At 41.3% G+C, this 23,275-nt stretch overlaps 1 protein-coding gene across 1 annotated transcript in view; it reads left to right on the plus strand.

Annotated features, from left to right (window-relative positions):
• The window catches only part of LOC129771924 (succinate--CoA ligase [ADP-forming] subunit beta, mitochondrial), a 32,549-nt gene extending 12,455 nt beyond the window's left edge, over nucleotides 1-20,094 (plus strand). Inside the window, exons 7-8 of the mRNA XM_055776072.1 lie at nucleotides 18,644-19,068; nucleotides 19,133-20,094. Coding sequence (XP_055632047.1) covers nucleotides 18,644-19,068; nucleotides 19,133-19,309 — 602 coding nt within the window. The 3' untranslated portion in view covers nucleotides 19,310-20,094. The remainder of the gene's footprint in view (nucleotides 1-18,643; nucleotides 19,069-19,132) is intronic.
• Nucleotides 20,095-23,275: the final 3,181 nt, after the last annotated feature.

Consider the following 23,275-nt stretch of genomic DNA (forward strand, 5'->3'; position numbering starts at 1 on the left):
ATCATTCTACTACTCAATGTTAGGCTCATGTATTTTCAATCTTCATACGTAAAAAATGCACCAAAACATCGAATTGGCATCACGTTTCTCTACTCACTCATTTTCAGTATTTTCAGTGGTTAATATTTTTAACAAACCTAATTATGATGAACAAAGTCTTGTTAATGGTTACTCGTGTATTATCTTTCACCTCCAACATCCTGATGTATTATCAGAACATTGGTGGGATCAACAGTTCTCTCGCCGAGTACCAGCCTTCTGTGACGGGTGCTATGATATTTACGCTCTTTCCGAAACTTGGCTGAAAGACAACACGTTGACGATGCAGCTATTTGACGACAAATACTCAGTGTATCGACAAGACCGGTCGACTTCAAACAGCACCAAAAGCACTGGAGGTGGTGTATTGATCGCCGTTCGCTCGAGTTTCAAATCCCGACAGCTGATTCCTTCTGTAAGCTCGTCGAAGGTGGAGCAATTATGGATCACGATTCTCACGACTGACGCTATTCTCTACCTATGTGTAGTATATATTCCTCCCGATCGAGTGAATGACGCGGATCTGATTGAGAATCACCTTGACTCGCTCTACTGGGTGATTTCGCAGATGAGACCTAGAGATAACATTATAATTATTGGTGACAATAACATGGGCACGATATCGTGGCAGCACAATTCGGTTGGATCGCTCTATCCGATCAACTCTCGATCTTCGGTTGGATTAACATCGCGAAAATTGCTTGATGCATACTGCACTGCTGGACTCAAACAGATGAGTGGAATCGGAAACGAAAACAATCGTTTGCTCGATGTTTCGTTAGTCAAGAGCTGTGCCAGGACGTTAGAGTTATGCAAGCTCCATCACCGCTCGTTAAAATCTGTAGACATCATCCTCCCATACTAACGGAATTGAAAATATGTCCACAACAACGCTTTTGCGACACTACTGAGAGCGTTTTTTACGATTTCAGTAAGGCCGATTTCGATGGCATGAACGATTTCTTTTTACGTGTGCAGTGGAACGAAGTTTTCCAAGATTGCGACGCTAACCTCGCTGCTTCTACTATTTCCGGTATCCTGCTTTATGCTATCGACCAAACGCGAGCCGTTGAAACCAGCTTGGACAAATGCCGATCTCAAATTTCTTATGAAGATGAAACGAGCTGCACTCAGACGGTTCGCCAAATACCGTACGGATTCTACTAGGAATAGATACTTGAAGTTAAATAACGAATACAAACAGCTTAACAATCGTCTGTACAACGCTTATCAGGACAATTTGCAAAGACGCATCAAGAATAACCCCAAAAGTTTCTGGCGCTACATAATTGAACACCGAAAGGAAACTGGACTGCCTTCAACGATGTCCAACGGTTTGATTGAGGCTGATACGATCTCTGACATTGCCGATATGTTTCGCTCTCAATTCAGCAACGTCTTTACTGACGAACAACTCGATCCGCCGGATGTGGCAGCTGCCACCAGTCTTCGGAATTGAACACAGTTGTGATGTGCAACACTTTTTTTGCACCCAGTTGAACTCTCTCTCCATGCGCACACCTGCGCCCGGACGAATCGACGCACACCGAAACAAAGTTCAAATATTCAATGTTCGGTTCGCTTTTGAGTTCGAACATCCTCACTGCACCGTATCCATACACCGGCTTATATTCCCAATTTTAAACCGAGCTCGAATCTAGTCTTTCTGCGTTGCTTTCTCTGTTGATGCGGATTGTATGAGGGTGCGCTGTTGCTTAGCTTAGAACAAGCGAAGACAAAACGGGCGCTAGAATTTTATGTGTGTGTGGGTATAGAATGAAGGGGAATTTAGTATGTGAATTCTACACCGTGCTGTTTTTGGGCTCACTTGTTTTGATTTCGGTGCGCTTCGTGCCAAGAATGAGGTTTGTTTTCAGCGCACGCTGATGAAAATTGAATTCGAGCGCAACACAGCGTAGGTTTTCTGAAGACTGTCTGCTACCCTAAACGTTCCTCGGTTTTCTACTTTTTTGCTACAGTTTTTAATCGCCAATGATATGGTTAGCACAGCAAGAAAGAAATTGAAGTCCTCCACGGGATGTGGCCCTGACGGTATTCCATCACTTGTGCTCAAACGTTGCATTCATTCGCTGGCTAAACCACTCGCAACAGTGTTTAATCTTTCACTGAACTCTGGCGTATTTCCGAACTGTTGGAAACAGTCGTATGTTTTCCCTGTGTTGAAGAAAGGGTGCAAAAGGGTCGTTTCGAATTACCGCGGTACAGCTGCGTTAAGTGCCACGTCCAAGCTATTTGAATTGATTATTCTTAACGAGTTAGTGCACAGATACGCGCATTATATATCGGAGGACCAACACGGATTCATGCCAAAACGTTCAACGACGACTAACCTAACTTGCTTCACTTCCTATGTAGTTCGTCAAATAGAAAATCGTCAGCAAGTGGATGCTATATACACGGATTTATCTGCAGCATTCGATAAAATGAACCATCAAATCGCAATAGCTAAACTTGACAAACTAGGCATGAATGACGATCTGTTACTCTGGCTGGAATCTTACCTATGTGGTCGTAGGATGTCTGTCAAGATTGGAGACCATGTTTCGAAACCCTTTCCAGCTTGCTCCGGTGTTCCTCAAGGAAGTCACCTCGGGCCGTTTCTGTTCCTACTATACATGAATGATGTCAACTTCGTACTAAACTGCCTCAAACTCTCGTATGCAGATGACCTGAAGCTGTTCTATAAGATTGAACAGCAACAAGACGCGCAGTTAGAAACATTCGCAGAATGGTGTCATAGTAATAGAATGTCACTAAACGTGCCCAAATGCGCGGTAATTTCGTTTGGACGTAAACGCTCTCTTTTTCACTTCGGTTACAGTCTGGAAGGTGTACAATTACAGCGAAAATCGACTATCAAGGACTTGGGCATCCTGATTGATACGAAAGTTACCTTCAAGGATCACATTACATTCGTCGTATCTAAAGCCTCTTCGCAGCTGGGTTTTCTCTTTCGTTTTGCCAAAAAGTTTAGGGATATCTACTGCCTGAAAGCTCTGTACTGTTAATTGTGCGCCCCATCCTGGAATATTCATCGGTCATATGGTCTCCTTACTACCAAAATAAAAACCAACGGATTGAGGCAGTACAGCGAATATTCGTCCGCTTTGCTCTACGTCATCTTAGGTGGACGGATCCATTTAACCTGCCTAGTTACAAGAGCCGTTGCTTACTTATTAAACTGGAGTTGTTGGATGAGAGACGCAACGTAGCAAAGGCTTGCTTCATTGCAGACCTGCTGCAGGGCAACACTGATCGTTCTACTTTACTCGGCACTTCTGCTAGAACGAATTATGGTTTGCATGAACCAATGCGGAGTATGTCTCGTCTCTTCAACAGGTTACCACGTTTTTAATTTTAATATGACGCGTGAAACAAATAAGTGTAACTTTAGAAGTGTTCTGTGTTAATTTATATTATTTTACTTGTCATTGGGGTACAATGTTACCTGTTGACCAAATAAACAAATAACAAATGACTTTATGATTACACTGCTCAAATATGCATGGTTGACGTAAGCGCCAACATGATCAAAATCCACTTTTTTACTGATTCACATTCTTTTCCATGTTATACATATAAACATATAAACATGGTACGTTTTTTCGAAAACAATTGAGAGAATTCTTGAAAAAAAACATTTTGACGAAACAGCCATTTGTATGCAACAATGACGTCGCTCGTAACAGATCAAAGTCAGAGTTAACCATATTCTCAGCTATATGCAGTAAACATTCACTAACTGGGCGAAAAGGGAAGACCAGTTATCGACATTCGCGTTTTAACTGGTCCGGCATGTAAAAGGTCAAATAAAATCGAGGGGAATTTCAATGAATTGATTCGCTTTGTTCATGAAATTGGATAAACAAATGATTTTCAATGGACGTTTCGCATTGAGTGCAACAACAGGTATGAAATGAATGTTTTTGTCATGCGAAAATAATGTCAATTTTCCAACGCTTGGATATCGAATGAACTGAATATGAACCAATGCCATTCATTCGTTTATTCATTCATGAACAATACTCCCTTTGAACCATCCAACACTATGATGCCGGGCGAACTGCCTTGATTCACTACCACCAACGTCGGTGAACCATCAACATTCTAAGCTTGAATGCTAAACGTGGAGGGGGAACATTCAATGCACATTCTCTCTTCTCTTCGTGTAATACCTTCTAGTGGACGTCATCCACTCTCAGCTATAAACAGAATGTAGTCGCTTGTGCTCTCTTAGCGGGCACCGGGTGAGCTGTAGTGCATGAAAGCATGATGTGTGGTGCACGGATTAGAGATGGGCAAAACGGTTCATTTTAATGAACCGTTCAGTGACCAACCGTTTACTTAAGTGAACTAATTCTTTTGAACAGTTCACTCACTCTTTCGTACATTGTGCTCTGTCAGCAGATTGCATTGCTTGTGTTACTTTCATATTCTTCTATATTAAAATTCAACGTTGTACACATGTTTGGGCTATGTGTTTAGTGGAATCTGATAAAAATGGCAACTAAAAGAAAAATTCAATACTCAGAGGAACCAACCCGTGGCCGAGTGGTTAGCGTCACACCTAACATGCCGGGGGTTCGGGCTGAATTCCCGTTCTGGTCGGGGGAATTTTTCGTCAAAGAAATTTCCTCCGATTTGCACTGTGGTCATGCGTATTCTAGAGCTTGCCACTCAGAATGCTTTCAAGGCGTATTATTTGGCATAGAAATCTCAAGTATTAGTACACAACAAAACAAGACAAGACAAGACAAGACGCAAGTAACACTACGTTGAAACGGCGAACTTCCTCTAGGAACGTTTAAGAAAAAGGGGCCAACCATGTAGAACAGCAAAAGCAAAACATCGAATTGAATATGACGCCTATTATTGATACACAAATGAGCTGCAGCCTAGTTAACGCACGCCCTGTTTAAGAGCCATTTAAAATAGGCACATTTAGCGAACGCACAATTTAAAGAAATGACCTACGGGATGCATGTAGTTCTAACATATTGGGCATCACTTAAACATATCTTGTGTTGTACTCATCGCATCGGGTCATACTATACGGCTATTTAAAGACGACAATATGTGCTACAAGTGTCGTTTTGACAGTGTTGTGATTGTCCTTTTCAGTCTCAAGTTATAGCGCGTTAAAGATGGAGTCCACCAAGCAAGAAATTAGCCATATTTTACGTTTTTACTACCTGCGAGGTAAAACTGCAACGAAGGCGGCCGATAAAAATCGTGTAGTTTATGGACCCGATACTGTAACGATTCGCACAGCACAGCGTTGGTTTGATCGATTTCGTTCTGGTGTAGTGGCTGTCGAAGATACACCCCGTACTGGTAGGCCAATCGTCGTGGAAACCGATAAAATCGTTGAAATCATCCAAGTAGACAGACATGTGAACACTCGCTCGATTGGCCAGGAACTGGGTATAGACCATAAAACCGTTTGGAACCATTTGCAGAAGATTGGATTCTAAAAAAGATGGGTGCCACACGAGTTGACGGAACAAAATCTTTTAGACCGAATCAACGCCTGCGATGCACTGCTGAAACGGAACGAACTCGACCCATTTTTGAAGAAGATAGTGACTGGTGATGAAAAGTGGATCACGTACGACAACCTAAAGCGAAAAAAGTCGTGGTCGAAGCGCAGTGAGCCGGCCCAAACCATCGCTAAGCCCGGATTGTCGGCCAGGAAGGTTTTGCTGTGTGTTTGGTGGAATTGGAAGGGAATCATCCACTATGAGCTGCTCAACTATGGCCAGACCCTCAACTCGTTTCTCTACTGTGAGCAGCTTGACCGTTTGAAGCAGGCGATCGATCAGAAGCGGCCAGAAATGATCAATAGGAATGGTGTTGTTTTCCACCAGGACAACGCTCGGCCTCACACATCTTTGATGACCCGCCAGAAGCTGCGGGAGCTCGGATGGGATGTCCTATTGCATCCACCGTATAGTCCGGACCTGGTTCCAAGTGATTATCATCTCTTCCCGTCCATGCAAAACGCTCTTGGTTATACTAAGTTGGCCTCAAAAGAGGCTTGCGAAAACTGGCTGTCTGAGTTTTTGACGTAGGACTACGTCTAACCGGAAGATATAGGGGGTGAAATGGAAATCTAGGCACTGAACAAGTAGGAAAAAATGCAAGATTTGGAACGCTTATAACTCGAGCATTTCTCAATAGATCGCAAAGGTTTTTGCATCAATTGATAGGAAATATATCTACGCATCTATCATAACGAATAACATTTCATTTTTCTTGAGATAAATAATTGAATAATTGTGAAATATCAAGCATTGTCAAAATGCACTATGTGCCCATTTTTGATTGGTCCATTTTGTGCTCCTCAAATCGTACCGACCAAAACGGGTAACCAGAGCAGCAGCGAAATAGAATGAAGCACGATTGGAAAGGAAAAAGAAAAAAATGAACGAAACATTGGTCGCAGTCTCACACATGCGTAATTCTCGAGCCAGCCAGTCAGCTTAAAAATCCCCGCTCCGCTGCCGTAACGATCATTCTCATTCAAACCGTACACCACATCGGTTCGCATCACAACACATCAACAAACCAACCCAAGCAGCCATGTCTGGACATGGCAAAGAAGGAAAAGTGAAGGGAAAGGCAAAACCCGCTCGAACCGTGTCGTTCTGGAGTTCCCCGCAAGGGTAGCTAGGCCGAGCGCGTTAGTACCAGTGCACCAGTCCACCTAGGCGGCGTTATATAGTTTCGGCCGCCGAAGTGATCGAGTTAGCCGGCAAAGCTGCTCGCGACGATAAGAAAACCCACATTCGGAACAGAACACATTCGGTTCGGTGGACATCAAGACAACAGGCAGTTGCAGCGAGGGGCGAGTGGCAAACGCAATCGCAAAACGGCATCAGGTAGCAGAAGAAAAAAGTTTGTTCTTTATACAAACTGCTTTGGTGGCAAATCCAGAACAAGGCGGCATCGAGGGCGTTCGAAATGGTTTTTTCAAAACCACGAGTACTAAGTTTTCTAAATTGGGACCATTCCATAAAACAAGGCGCTTTTCAGGGCCATTAAACCTTCCAAAAAAGAGTTTAGGAAATACAGTTCAATGCTTTCTAAAACATTATCCAAAATAATAATGAAACACAAAATGATTTTTTCATAATTTGTTTGCTAGGATCTGATGAGTATGTGAATTTGGCAGTTGTTCTGAGCTTATTGATTTTCACCGATTCTTAAATTGCTTCTAGATTGAAAGTACAGTAATTTACACTTATCTCGACATTTAGCTAATTGGACGGACCTGTATTGCGACATATTTAGTTGGACATTTTTGTAAACATAGAGTTCGGGGTCCAAATTATGACCCCACATTGAAAGTCGACACTGTACCACTGTCATCGCAAATGTTCAATTACAGGTTAAAATTACCTCCAATCCGATACTGAGTGGTGGTAATGCGACGTGTCATTGAATGTAATTTACTGTAAAATATGACACAAGCTAGATGGGAAGAAATTTTCCAACTGTGAAAGCTGTGGCGAGTGGCAAATGCAATCGCTAAACAGAAAGGTTTAGCCGAACAAGATGGGGATATCGAGTGATAACAAAACAATAAACTCTTTAGATTGAAGATAATTTTGTGATCCTGAAAAGGACCCTTTTTAGCCTGCATGTGAATCCAACGATGAATGTATTTTTTTGCCATCGCTCCCTTTTAACGCTTATTCGTTCGTCTCGTTGGACTCGCCCCTCTGGCTGAGTCTGCCGATTTGTCTCTATCCTGTGAGTGTGTACCGCTAGAGTATAAAACGCGCGGACCCCAAAAAAATATCTTATTTTCTTTCAAACCGTAAACCCGTGTGGTTGTACGGCATCGGCATCGTGGACGTAACAAAGGAGGACAAATTAAGGGAAAGGCAAAGTCCCACTCGAACCGTGCAGGTGTGCAGTTCTTCGTAGGTGTATCCGCCAATTGCTTAGCAAGGGTAGCTAGGCCGAGCGCGTTAGTATCAGTGCACCAGCCGGCGTTATATAGTTTCGGCCGCCGAAGTGATCGAGTTGGCTGGTAAAGCTGCTCGCGACGATAAGAAAAACCGCATTCAGAACAGAACACATCAAGACAACAACAGGCAGTTGCAGCGAGTGGCGAGTGGCAAACGCAATCGCAAAACGGCATCAAGTAGCAGAAGAAAAAAGTTTGTTCTTTATACAAACTGCTTTGGTGGCAAATCCAGAACAAGGCGGCATCGAGGGCGTTCGAAATGGTTTTTTTCAAAACCACGAGTACTAAGTTTTCTAAATTGGAACCATTCCATAAAACAAGGCGCTTTTCAGGGCCATTAAACCTTCCAAAAAAGAGTTTAGGAAATACAGTTCAATGCTTTCTAAAACATCCAAAATAATAATGAAACACAAAATGATTTTTTTCATAATTTGTTTGCTAGGATCTGATGAGTATGTGAATTTGGCAGTTGTTCTGAGCTTATTGATTTTCACCGATTCTTAAATTGCTTCTAGATTGAAAGTACAGTAATTTACACTTATCTCGACATTTAGCTAATTGGACGGACCTGTATTGCGACATATTTAGTTGGACATTTTTGTAAATATAGAGTTCGGGGTCCAAATTATGACCCCACATTGAAAGTCGACACTGTACCACTGTCATCGCAAATGTTCAATTACAGGTTAAAATTACCTCCAATCCGATACTGAGTGGTGGTAATGCGACGTGCCATTGAATGTAATTTACTGTAAAATATGTCACAAGCTGGATGGGAAGAAATTTTCCAACTGTGAAAGCTGTGGCGAGTGGCAAATGCAATCGCTAAACAGAAAGGTTTAGCCGAACAAGATGGGGATGTCGAGTGATAACAAAACAATAAACTCTTTAGATTGAAGATAATTTTGTGATCCTGAAAAGGACCCTTTTTAGCCTGCATGTGAATCCAACGAGCGAACAAGTCGTAATGAATGTATTTTTTTTGCCATCGTTCCCTTTTAACGCTTATTCGTTCTTCTCGTTGGACTTGCCCCTCTGGCTGAGTCTGCCGATTTGTCTCTATCTTGTGAGTGTGTACCGCTAGAGTATAAAACACGCGGACCCCAAAAAAATATCTTATTTTCTTTCAAACCGTAAACCCGTGTGGTTGTACGGCATCGGCATCGTGGACGTAACAAAGGAGGACAAGTTAAGGGAAAGGCAAAGTCTCACTTGAACCGTGCAGGTCTCCAGTTCCCTGTTGGTCCCATTCACTGATTGCTCCGCAAGGGTAACTAGGCCGAACGGATTGGTGCCGGAGCACCAGTATACCTAACAGCGATTATAGAGTTTCGGCCGTCGGAGTGCTCGAGTTGGCTTGCAAAGCTGCTCACGACAATCAGAAAACCCGCATTAAGAACAGAGCAGCTTCGGTTCGGCGCTCATCAAGGCAACAATTAGTTTCAGTGAGTGGCAAAGTGTTTCTCCGGCACGTTGCATTAAATGTAATTTACTAAACAACATGTTACAAGCTGGATGGGAAGAAATTTTCCAACTGTGAAAGCTGTGGCGAGTGGCAAACGCAATAGCTAAACAGGAAGGTTTAACCGAACAAGATGGGAATATCGAGTGATAACAAAAACACAACACCAAAGGTTCTTTTCAGAACCATCAACATATTCATAAAGAGTAAACAGTAAACTAATCCATTTTTCAGGTAGATATACCTACCTATTCATACCTATTCACGTAGGAGAAGAAAATAAAACAATATATTTAAAATATATATTTAACAAAAGCTGTCCCCTTTGTATAGTCCTACGTCACTCCGGTTATGTCCCCGACATTACCCACCCGTCTTTTTTGCAAACAAGGAGGGGGGGATAATGAAGTTGCCTTCTAAATGGTAACATGTTTGCGAACAAAACGGCGCATATTTGACTAAAATTGGATAATTTTAAGTTTGTTAAATAAAGCGTCAAATTTCGATCATAAATACGACATTTCTTTTTCCCCAACAGAACAGCAAAAAATATCTGCATTCAGACTCAGTAATCATCTCTGAATCTGAATGATTCAACGACAAATCGGCCCGTGAATCTCATATGCTATCGAACCAAATATACAGCTTACAGGCTACGTTCAGAGGACAAGAGAGTATTGCTAGACTCCTTCCTAAAATTCTCACAGCTGTTTAACGTTATGAGTACAAATTATTCAGCACGAAATTATTGCGACACCGAAAATGTCATGCCAATTTTCTTATAATGTTTAGAATCAAACCAAAATTTTAGGGTAGTTTTATATATATATTTACTTCAAAAATCAAAAGAAAAGTTAATCGATGGAGCCTTGAGTGTAAAATTGAACGCATTTTCGCTTGATGCCCTCCATCAAAGACTTTACAGTGTCATCCGGTACCAGTTTCTCAGTTTTTTTTTTCCATTTTCTTAACATGTCCTTCTCGTCTTTGACTGTCTTCTTGCTCTTCCGAAGTTCTCGCTTCATTATTGCCCAGTACTGCTCCACCGGGCGCAGCTCCGGACAGTTTGGCGGGTTCATGTCCTTTGGAACAAAATGTACCGAATCGGCCTCATACCACTCCAGGACACTTTTAGAATAGTGGTTTGATGCCAAATCTGGCCAAAATAGCGGAGCTTCGTCGTGCTGCTGCAAGAACGGCAAAAGGCGCTTCTCGAGGCACTCAGATTTGTAGATCTCGCCATTTACTGTGCCCTTTGTCACGAAAGGCTCACTCCTCAGTCCGCAAGAGCAGATGGCCTGCCAAACGAGATATTTGGAGGCGAACCTCGACATTTTCTTCTTAAATTTGTCGTCCACATCGAACTTGCTCTTGCCTGTGAAAAACTCCAACCCCGGAATTTGCTTAAAATCGGCTTTTATATACGTTTCGTCGTCACACAGCAGCCATATTTTGTCAGCATCTTCTCGTAGAGCTTCCGTGCCCGAGTTTTAGCCGTCGATTGTTACCGCTCATCGCAGTTTGGGAAGTTCTGTACCTTATATGTATGTAGTCCAGCTCTCTTCTTTGCATTCTGGGCGTAGCTCTGCGACATGCCGATATTTTTAGCCAAATCACGGATTTGCTTTAATCATCCGCTTCACCTTTCCCTCCGTCTTTTTGTTCTCCGGTCCCGGTTTTCTTCCAGCTCCTTTGCCGTGGTCCAACGTCAACCGCTCCTGGAACCGCTTCAACACTCTGGAGACGGTTGAATGGTGAATGTTCAACATTTTTCCCAACTGTCGGTGCGACAGGTCAGGAAATTCCAGGTGTTTGGAAAGAATTTGTTCTCTCGACTCGCGTTGGTTCACCTCCATTTTCGTTGAATCGAAAAACACGACTTCGAGTTTGACAGTATGTAGACAATACACATCAATGAGGAAGTGTGCAAAATTTGGTTGATTTTTACAAAAAGTTATGCCCTGTTGAATGTGTCGCAATAATTTTGTGTTCGCCCTTTACGCATGGTAACATTCGTTCTCACTCTTTTCCCTCGCGTGGCATCTTCAGCGCAAACATCAGTTGCTCGGTGTGTTAGTATGAGAGTTTCAGAGCAGCTGAACTGTTTTACGGTTCGTTCATTCAAATTTGAATGAATGGTGAAAGCACTACAATTTTCATAACATTTCAAATCACATTCGAATGCCCCTCATAGCAAATCTTCCATTTGAATATGGCGTCGATTGTTTGCGAAATTCTGCTTTTTAATTGATCCAAGGACCAATTATCGTTCGCCCAATTAAAAAGCAGACCAGTTAAACCAGCACCAGTTAGTGAACGATGGACGTATTGTTTGTTGTTGTAGCAATGTTTTGTTTATGAATAAAATACATATGAAATTATAAGAAAGATACTCATCCTACATATGCTTATTCATATAATGTATATATTTCAAAATCAGCTTGACATGACTTAATTGTTATATAACTATTCTAAAAACCGTAACGAGCTTTGTTATTTTCCGGTAGATTGATCCAGTAACTCCGTATCTCCTCCGGAAAATCTCAAATCTCCGTAATTTTTGAATGCCATGCCAAGATTTTGAAACTTCTTTCAGCTGATTCTTCGTAATTAATTCAACAATTTTAAAACCTCTTTGTAGTCATAGGGATAATTCGATTTGAGAATATGATTTGTTTTATATTAGACATCTTTGACCTATTTTTAGGTTATTCAAATCTGATTTTCGAATCGAACTGAACACTCGAAGAAATCTGATGGTAGCATATCACAAACCTGTGGTCCAATGGTGCCACTGAACTGTTTAATACATCCAGCAAAATCTTAACCCTTCTTTACATGATTTTTTCTTCATTGGTCCAAGACAAGATCCAGACACGATCAACTTAAAGTGAACTTGTTCTTTTATATCATTTTGGACATAACAGTTCGGCTGAAAAGTTGATAAGGTTGACGTCTAGATGGCGCCTCTTGCAAAAATCTACTTTACTATCGCAAAGCACCGTCTTTGAATGGATACGTGTCAAAAATTTGACAGCAATCGATCGAATGGTTCGTGAGTTACAGCATTGAGTTTTTTTTTGTTTTGCATCATCCTTGAAATATCCATACTGTACTTCGCTGTAACTGTAACAATTTACCGATCAGCCTTCGCTACCTTTGTGGAAATTGTAACTTAAAAATACCACTTCCCTAGAAAATATACATGCTTGGACGAAATTTCCGCTAACATTTTCTAACGAAATCCAGACTGAATCCATTTGCATGAACAGTATTTAGTATCAACAAGCAATTCTCGAAAATATAAACATTCATATCTAAACTGTGAAACCCCCGTAAGGCTAACTACCAGAGTCTAAATAGAAATATATATTTCGGAAAACGAAACAATGTGATGCCTCTGGGCCACTGATTAGTTTGACTCTTTGAGGTCGTATGTCTGCTCTCAGTCACCACAACAAGGAATCATTTTAACCCTTTCAGGACCATAAGGTTACGGTACATTATTAAATCAATTTACCTAGATGTAATGAATTAATAGGCACCCTAAAAACATAATTTATACTAAAAATTCCAAAAACTCTTACATTTTTTTTTGAAATTTATGGGACAAATATGTCCCTATGGTCGCTAAGGGTTACTTTCTACTGAAACATCTAAATTTTGGTTTACTTGTTGGTAAGAGTGTTTTGTTATAAATAATGTACATTTGTTACTCAGTATACTTTTATTTACTTATTTATAGATAATATAAATATAATAGGGCAAGTTATTTGTGGTACTCGGCGAAACAATTCCTGTTGTTAGTGTAGCAAAGGTGCACTTTACACAAAATACAAGTATTATTTGTGCGGTTTTCTTTTTTGTACTTGGCACAATGTACGCACCTCTTTCTGGCATTCGACTTTTCCATTGGGTGCGATGGTAATTGTTGTTTCACTGCTTTGCGTACTACACTACTTCTTGCAGTTGGAAGGCCTCTTTGTCTGTTGGTAAAACCATTTATCAAACTCCGAGCAACAACTTGTCTGAATTGCAAGGTCGACAACAGAGATCCTTCAATTTTTTTTTGTTCATGAAGCTTAGTGTAGACGGTATGTGCATTATTGATCGATATATCTAACAGATCAAAGAATAGGCGAAGATAATACTTTATTTTTGATCTCCGATCTATTTCATAGCACACTTTTAGTTGGTCCATTAGGTCCACTCCACCCATATTTTTGTTATAGTGTGACACAATTTTAGGACATCTCACGTCAATTTTATCTGCTGAGCCAGCCTGTCGCCGTTTCACGGTATCAGTTTCTACAGGTGACAGAAAGTTGGTCAAGAAATGTACCGCTTTATTATCCATCCATTTCACATACGATATGCCTTGAAAACTTGTGGTGTAAATGTCCCCACGCTTCATTTTTTTATCCACTGGTGCAGTTTTCGGAAGATGTTTTCGGTTAATTCGAACAGTCCCACATGCCTTGATATTCTGGTCAATCAGTCTGTACTGCAACAAAGGTGAGTTGAAGAAATTGTCAATGTAAATTTCACATCCCAAGCCGTCCAGCTTTGTCGTAAGTTTCAGCACTACTGATTCACCTAATCCATACTAAGTCCCTGAAGTTCGTTTACCGGTATATAAATCAAATTCAAATAAGTAACCCGTTTCTGCATCACATCTGCACCATAATTTGAAACCCCATCTTACTGGTTTATTTTTTATGTATTGCTTCATTACGTTGTGACCCTTGAATTTGATCATATGCTCGTCGATGGATTGTTTTTTCGTGTTATTGAGAGCGTTTTGAAATGAAGTATTCAAGTGATCCATAACTGGCCGGATTTTGTATGCTCGATCATAGTTAGGGCTGTTTATGTCTCTTACATCGTCATTGTTACAGAAATGTAGATTTCTGCGTATTTCTTCGAATCGCGTTCTTGGCATAACATTTGAAATGAATGGTACCGCCATGTCTGGTTCTGTAGACCAGTAATCTCTCAATGATGGCAAGATATGATAGCCCATAACCAGATTCACACCAAGAAATGCTTTCATTTCATCGATTTTGATAGTGAACTCCCGTCCATTTTGGTGAGCGTATTGTACTGACTCGGATACTATACGTTCAACTAAAATGTCGAAATTAGTTACTAAACGGAAAATGTCAAAAGGAGTCAATGTATCGGCTTCAACTTCTTGACAGATTTTCACCTTTCCGAATTCATATTCCACGTCAGGAAAAACATTTGGGTGGTATGTTCTCGGATTCCAATTGAAAACCGGTTGAAGGTTGGAATGTGCTTCAGTGACGATTTCCTGTCGATATGTTGAAGGTTCAGGTGATTCTTGCCGTTGAAGAGTCGTCGTTCCTTCAATCTCGACATCAAATACCCCTTGGTCATCATCCTGTGTTAGAAGTCTTTGGTCTTCTTCATCAAGCACTAAGTCATCTTCCTCATCGCTATTGTCACCCATCAAAATTTGATGAATTTCATTTTCTCGAAGCTCAAAAACTCCACGTCCCTTACGAAACATATTCTGCAACAATATGAATAAGAAAATGATAGCATTTTGGTATAAATCACCAGGCCAAAAAGTTATGAAATTCCGTATAAAAAGTATTCCTTTACGCCGACAGGGACATCCGTGTCCCATAATCTCTATAACGATTTATCACAGAATACAACACAAATACATTACTACTGAATATTTAGAATAACAATTTACTTACCAGGTAACGATAATTTGACACTGTAAAAACTTGAAAAGCACTGCTACAATATCAATTATTTATTCCAAACAGCTGATCATTCGCGCCAAAAGAACTCTGACGTTCCGGTGACCATAGACAATAAACGGTGTTAGATATTATGTATTGCCAGTAAAAAATAATAAAAAGGTACATTCCGAAATATTAAAATAAAAAAGTAATTTACAATGGTTACGTAAATATTGAATTAATTCATGATTTTTGCTTGGGACATCGGCGTCCCCGTGGTCGTGAAAGGGTTAAATGCTATATTCAACCATGTAATAGTTTACCCTTTTTTAAACGAATTTTAATGTCGTTTAGTAAACTTGGTTACGAATTAATGCGAAGCTTCTAAGAATAATGGAAAACGGTACTCGGCTTAAACTAAAGATTATTTGCGTAGAAAGATAAAGGATTTTTTTTCAAGAGAAATAAATTCGACCACAAAGCGCGTAAATGGCAGCGATTTCATCAGTGTTTTGAGATCCTAAAACAACGTCTTTTTTTTCTACTGTTGGAAAACCGCAAAAATCTTCTCAATCAAATACTTGCCGTTCGGTTGGAACAAATTTTCTTCAATGCTAAGCTGTTTAAAAGCTATAATGAAAGCGATTGAAAGTATTATTCACTGCTCCATGATAATCATCAATATTAAACAGCTTATTAAATTCCACCAGGATGCACGTCTTTGTTGAACCGGGTCTTGGAACTTGATCCAATCGATTAACATGTTGACTGCCATGTCAGTCACTGGTGACTGACAGTATAACATATGATAATAAAGTAAATAACATAAGCATATAAGCTCATAAGCATTCCCTTTCGAAGATGAATACCTTCCACTACGATAAGAAACGATGGTCCTAATACGTTTAAAGATGTCTCTCCAATCGCTATAAAACAGTGGCACTCAACGTGTTAACTCATTAACTGTTTATTGTTTTTCTTTGAAATAAAATCGTACAGATATTTTATCTGCTAAGTCTAAGCCCGAACACATTTTTTGATACACCAAAGACAAACATATAAGACGCATCGTTGGACATGCTCCAACAGACGTCCAATGGATTGTTCATATGTTCATTGTGATTCAATTGGCGGAAAAATTCTGATTGCCGCGTCACTAGAAGGGTGCGTTGAAGTTTCGCTAATATGTCTGCACATTCGATGTGATCTGACAGGACATCAAAGACTAGCAATTGTTGAAGAAGAATTCGTCTGCTTGCTAATGTTGACAGGTCAATCAGCATGCAAAGGCTTTCATACACTGGCAGATTCGTCCTATCGCTCCAGTTGAGATTCCGAAGAGCATATCGAATAGAATACTTTTGAACTCACTTTATCCGATTTATGTGGACTGCATAGAACGGGGCCTGAATTTGTACCACATATTCCAACACACTACGAACCAATGATCGTATATATCGTCAAAGAATATCGTGTTTCGTTTCAAGAAACCTAGCAGTTCCGTGAATCTTAGTTTGCTGTCTACGAGAATTCCCAGGTCCTTTACGATATTCGTACGCTTCAAATTTGTCGCAATTTTATAGTCGAAGCCAGAAGCCAATCAGCGTACGTGAGCGGCTAAATGAAATCACGAAACGCTGACATTGACTTCCATTCCGTTCAAACTGCACCATTCCAAAAGCATGTCGGTGTCCGATATCAACTACTCAAAAAAAATCGAGATCGTCAACATACATCGATTTAAGTGATTCAGCGTTTTGCAATAAAGGGAACAAAGAATAACGGCCCAAGGATACCGCCTTCAGGTACTCCGGAATGTATCTGAAACGGGCAAAGTAGGCATCACCAACTTTCACAGAGAAACTGCGCCCAGTAGGATAAGACAGAATCCATCGTGTCAGCCACTCTGGAAGCCCTATTACCTTGAACTTCTCAACAGTTAGTATATGTGGCTCTTTGTCGAAAACTATGACAAAGTGAACATACACAGCGTCGACTTGCTGTCATTTCTCCATTATTTGTTTAGTTTTATTTGTAATTCAACACCAGCCGACTATAGGTCTTAATGGTAAAATATACTCAGATTGGGAAAAGCCACCATGAGCAAACGAAGGCGATTATTATGTCCACCAGATTCGATATGAAGCTTAGCAAGTTGGTTATGGTCGAGTGTTTCCTCGTAATACCATGCTGATCGGCAGATATTATGCATTATTATGCAACAGCTAAGAATGGAGATTCCACGATAGTTCTCTACATCGTTGAGCGCTCTAGACTTATTGGTTGAGGTGATGAACCGGATTGTGAGATAGTGGGAAAGCATCTATCACTATATGAACGGTTAAACAGCGTGCTAGAGAAGCAATAGAGCTCGAACACTGTTTGATGAAAAACGGCGGTGATCTGGCCCAGTTTGTTTTGATCAGTCGATAGATTGCAGCTTATGCTTCGTGCGGTGAAAAAATCATTGGAGGCACGTTCACATCGAACTGCGAAATACTGGTAACTTTCAGTTAAAGGTGTCAAATATATCAAAGTGTCAAAGTTTTTGCTCGACACACTTTGAAAGGAGGGCGAAAACATATTCGCTTAATTCGGCGATGTGATGGCACCAATTCCCCAGTAACGCATGTTTTGTGGTATACCTTATGTCGTTTTTCGGTCGTTAACGAAATTCAAAAATGATTTCGTATCCGCCTTCACGTCAATTTCAATGTTCCTCGTATGTAGTCGCGAAAACATATTGCGTTTAGAGAGTGGTAATGGACCTCAGCTTCAAGCATTTCAGTATTTCTTTGCTCAATACGAAACTCCACATTCCACCTGGTTTTTGTGAGACATTCTCACGCTTTTTCTCAAAGGCACACTTGTAAAATTGGGCAACTGCTCGTCCTATTCGAATTAATATCACCTAATCGACTTGCTGAATTTTATCACTGAGTGCAACAGTGCATAACAGAAAAAATGCAGGTTTTGACCAATGTTCAAATTTTCAATTTTTCGCATTTAGCGGAAAGATTTGGGAAAAAATAATTCTTGAACATTGGGGTTTCTTTAACGCTAATAATCAAAATTACACTAATGGCTCCTAAACCTTTGGCATACAATATCGAGTCTCACTGATGGTGGATCGATTGGGCAAAAAACTATAACATCATACCTGACGCGTGGTGCTCTTACAAATTGTAGATCGCAAGGACGCTCAGCAGAGGAGTGAAATCGATTAAAAAAGAATCCAGTGTACGATGAAATAAATTACGACGATATATGATGCAATTCAAATACGATATTTTCTGATTATAGTATAAGAGCCGCTTGAAAGTGGTGGTGGAATCGTCCTGCTGAATGTGCTTCCGCAACGATACATTTTCTATGCTATTTTCTATCTAATTATTTTGATTTTTTCATCCCACAAATTTGTACCAAAAGATTTCGCTTTGGACGCTAAGATGCGCTTCGATGACAACGCCGAGTTCAGACAGAAGGATCTGTTTGCGAAACGTGATTTGTCTCAGGAAGATAAGAAAGAGGTGGAAGCCTCTAAATTTGATCTTAACTACATCGCACTGGACGGATCGATTGGCTGTCTTGTGAACGGAGCCGGTCTGGCTATGGCCACGATGGACATCATTAAGCTGCACGGTGGTGATCCAGCCAACTTCCTGGATGTGGGAGGTGGCGCTAGCGTGAAGGCGGTGAAGGAAGCCTTCAAGATCATCACCTCAGATCCAAAGGTTCACGCAATTCTGGTGAACATTTTCGGTGGAATCATGCGGTGCGATGTCATCGCTGAGGGTATCATCCAGGCGACCAAGGAACTCAATATTAAGATGCCCATTATTGTGAGATTACAGGTCAGAAAGAAATACCATCTTTTGTGGGACAATCATTTTCTAATAAATTATTCACTCTCTTCAGGGAACGAACGTGAACGAAGCGAAGGAACTCATCAAGAACTCTAAACTGCGTATTCTACCCAAGGACGATTTGGACGAAGCAGCTATGCTGTCCGTACATTTAGCACAGATTGTACACTTGGCTCGCGAAGCCCACCTGGACGTTAGCTTTGAACTGCCAGATAGCTATGTTCATTAAAATATAAGCGTAAACTGAAAGAAACCGACATCCGCTTATTTGCACTAACAATCATCTTGTTCCATGTTTGCACACGCACACTATTGAGCGTCGTTTCAATCGATTTGGATATCTCCAAAAAAAAAAATACTTGTCATTACTCTTCCCTAACTGCGTTCACTCAGGGACAGACAGTTAAAATACATCCCTATTCATAACTTATTCATGTATCTTAATTTATTGTAGATCAAACATCATCGCGTTTGAGCCAGTTGTTCAGCTAATGTGACGCGTCTAAGTTTAAGCAGTTGAATCCAAGTGTATCGAATACAGATATGATTTTAGTGAAATGTCAAACACAGCACTTCAGCCTAGCCAGGATAGTGAATCGCACTCTGTAACGAGTTATATTAGACAAAGGAGTTGATGCTCCCCCTTATAGAAATAGCACAATCCAGAGGAATATATGTTCTGCTTAGGCCTGTAATGTTTTTTTCTCTCTGAATATGGATTCAATTTCAAAGATTGATTGGTTGTAAGAACAGAAAAAGTGTAAAATAAATCGTTTCGAGCAATATTATTTCGAAGAGGCTCTTGCCTTTTTGATTAAAAATGATAAATATATCGCAAGCTGAACAGGTTTGTGCTGCCGTTCGCTGGCCTTAAAATTTTGACCGGAGATTAATGGTGCGATAGTTTGGACTGGCTGCTATCAGAAATTCGTATACAGGTGTTACACGTTTTTGTATATTTATTTGCTACTGTGAAATTGACCTGGTAAGGCTAAATACATTTGAGAAAAAAGATTCACGGTGGAATTTATTCATGATAATCCGAAATCGTTCACATCAATTGTGTTTTATTAAATAATCGCAGAATCCCATAAGGCCCATAGCGAAGCTTGGTCTACTATACTCAAAGCCAAACAATACAATTGGGCCAAGCTTGTTGAATCCCCAAACGTTATCAATAGAATTGTAGAATCATTTGGAAGCCTAGAAGGCAAACATCGAAGAAATCAATATACGTGATAATGTTGGCACCATAATATAAATTGACAGTTGACAGTTGCACCATGACGAAGTGGCAGCGTATTCATGATTTGTCCCAAATGTCTTAAAACAACATTTCAATCGCTGTGGGTGTGTCCCGGTGAACCGCGAAACGGGTCTTAGACCGAAGAAAGAAAGGATGACTTTCCGCGAAGGTGGCCACAGGTCGTCCGAGGTTACCGCTTTTCTAAAAACTCCAGATTCATGCGAAGTCAATGCGTGCAAAGAGGAAAATGGCGATGGAACATGGGATCAAGGATTCACCGCACTGAAAATTGCGATTACCAACCGCATCCGCGAGCTACTAATCGACCGATGTAAAAAAATCATGAACTTTCTCAAGCGAAAAAAATCCGGAACTCCTGTTCACCGACGAGAGCATGTTTACCTTCGATCCCGTATAGAATTCCAGAACCGATCGCTATAATAGTTCTCTCCCGCTAGCGTTATGGCGCCACGAATCCTGCTAGCGTTATGGCGTTTGGATTGGTGACTTCCGATGGCAAAAAAAAGAACCAGATGTTCATTCCAGAAGACGACAAAATAAACACGAAACCGACGAAGCACAAGCAGCGGTGTCAGTAGACATGAAGCAGCGGGCATTGGTTACCAGCCGTCTTAGTTTGGAAACTTATAACTACAGTTTGGTGCTGGATGTTGCCGATGCGCAAGCTGCCTGGTAGAAGAATTTGTTTGAAAATTCCGATACGTCTTGTCAACAGTTCCAGTGTGTAAGCCTATGTTGATGAGCACAAGCCACAAGTTAGCGTCAGTGAGGTTCAAAGTCGATGATTCCTGGTTGGCTGCGATGTTGCTCATGGGCTTGCCGGAGCAGTATAAGGCAATGATAATGGAACTGGAGGCGTCAGGTATTGCGCTGACAGCGAATGCAGTGAAGTCCAAGATTCTTCAGGATGTGAATATCGAACGGGGTGCAATCAATTGCAGCGACGAAGATGCTTTGTATGTCAAATAGGGTCCCATAAGGTTCAATCCATCAATGGTGAAAGCGAAGATCGACGAGAAAATGTGATTGAAGTATCAGAAACTGGGTCAATTTGCTGTCATGTGGCCGAAGAAGCAACGGCAACCGAAAAGGAAGAACAAGAGTATGTGTTCCATTTTCGCCATGGGAGACGTGATCACCAATGAATGGTATTTAAATTTGGGTGTCACTTGACACATGGCACGGACGGAACAGATGTTTGTGAATGATGTGAACTACGATGTTGGAACGGCGAACAACATCAACATGAAGGCCGTAGCAAAGAGTACCGTCGTGTTGAACAGCGACGATGGTCAAATCGATGTCAGCGGAGTACTGAAGATCTCGGAACTAGCTACAAATCTGCTCTCCGTATGTAACATTTGCAAAAAGGGAAAAATCGTTATTTTCATCAAGGACAAATGTGAAGTTTGAGATGAAAATGTCGAACTGGTTATCACCGGTGTTGAGAAAGGAGGCCTGTACAGTCCCAATCGGTCGGAGAAGTCACTTCTGATAAGCGGAATTGAACGTTGATATCGATGTCTGGACATCCCAACGAAGGCAGGCTGAAGAAGTTGAAACGAAGTTGTTGGGGTTAGTTCATTCTGAACTTTGCGGTCCAGTAGAGGTTCCGTCGTTGGATAGAAATCGTTATTTTATGACATTTTTGGACGACGCGAGCAAAGCGAGTGGCGGTTAAATTTTTGAAGCACAAAAATCAAACACTGAGGGTTTTCAAATCGTTCAAGATCAAGGCGGAAAGACAATCCGGTGAGAAAATCCTGCGTTCAGATAACGGAATGAAATATGAGAATGCAGATTCTTGGGAGCTGTTGAGGTCGAACGGTATTCGACATGAAAGCACGTACCCATATACGCCTGTACAGAACGGGGCGGCCGATAGGCACGTTAATAGAAAAAGCGCGATGCATGCTCAACGATGCAAAATTTGGAAAGGAATTTTGGGCAAAAGCTATTTCGACTACTGCTCACGTGGTGAATCGTTGTCCTACACGTTCCATGAAGGACAAAACAACGGGAGAGGTGTGAACTGGGGAAAAGTCGATTCTGGGACATCCCAAGATTTTTGGTTCAAGAGTGATGATTCTGGTTTCGGATGCGAAAAGGAACAAACTCGATCCCAAATCGAGGCGGGCGGACGACTACGAGAATGCCGTTGCCGATCATGCGCTTCCACCGCAATTGGATAGACCAGCTGATGAAACGCAGCAGGAGTTGTTGCGCAGCGGTCGGGAGCGCCGTTGTCCGGGCAGGTACAGTGATTTTGTTAGCTACAGTTCACTTCCTGGCGGTGTCCTTTCTACGCAGTTATCCTCAAACACGACGAGCGATGAGGATATAATGGATGATACGAAGAGGTTCTGCGACAACCCGACCGAGACCGTTGTATGGGTACTCGCAAATCTGCATGAAGAGCGGAAAGCAATCCGGAACAAATGGGTAATCCGAACGAAGAAAAGTTTCATCAGAAGGATCCAGAGGTACAAGGCCCGACTCATGGTGGAGGGCTGCTCACAACGACTTGGTCTGGATAACAACGAATTGTATTCCCCGGTCGTACGAAACGCGATGATCAGATGATCCTCGGGATCAGAATCACAAGGAAGCGTGAAGAAGGCAAGGTGTGGTTGGATCAACAAGCATATATCAAAAACATCATCGATCGTTTCGGTATGGCCGAGGCCCACCCAGTTGCAACACCAACAGATCCTAGCATCAAGTTGGACAAGCCGAAGACGGAATTTGAAACGCAAGAAACGAAGTCAGTTCCATTCAAAGAAGCAATCGGGTGTTTATCTTTCCCAACTCAAGTTACTAGACCGGATATTGCTTTCGCCGTCAATATTGTGAGCATATACAGTGCCAACCTTGGCCGTCGTCAGAGTACTTGGCAAGTGGTCCAGCGGAAATAGGTGGTTACAGCGA

The sequence above is a fragment of the Toxorhynchites rutilus genome, chromosome 2, assembly GCF_029784135.1.
Source record: "Toxorhynchites rutilus septentrionalis strain SRP chromosome 2, ASM2978413v1, whole genome shotgun sequence".
NCBI lineage: Eukaryota > Metazoa > Arthropoda > Insecta > Diptera > Culicidae > Toxorhynchites > Toxorhynchites rutilus.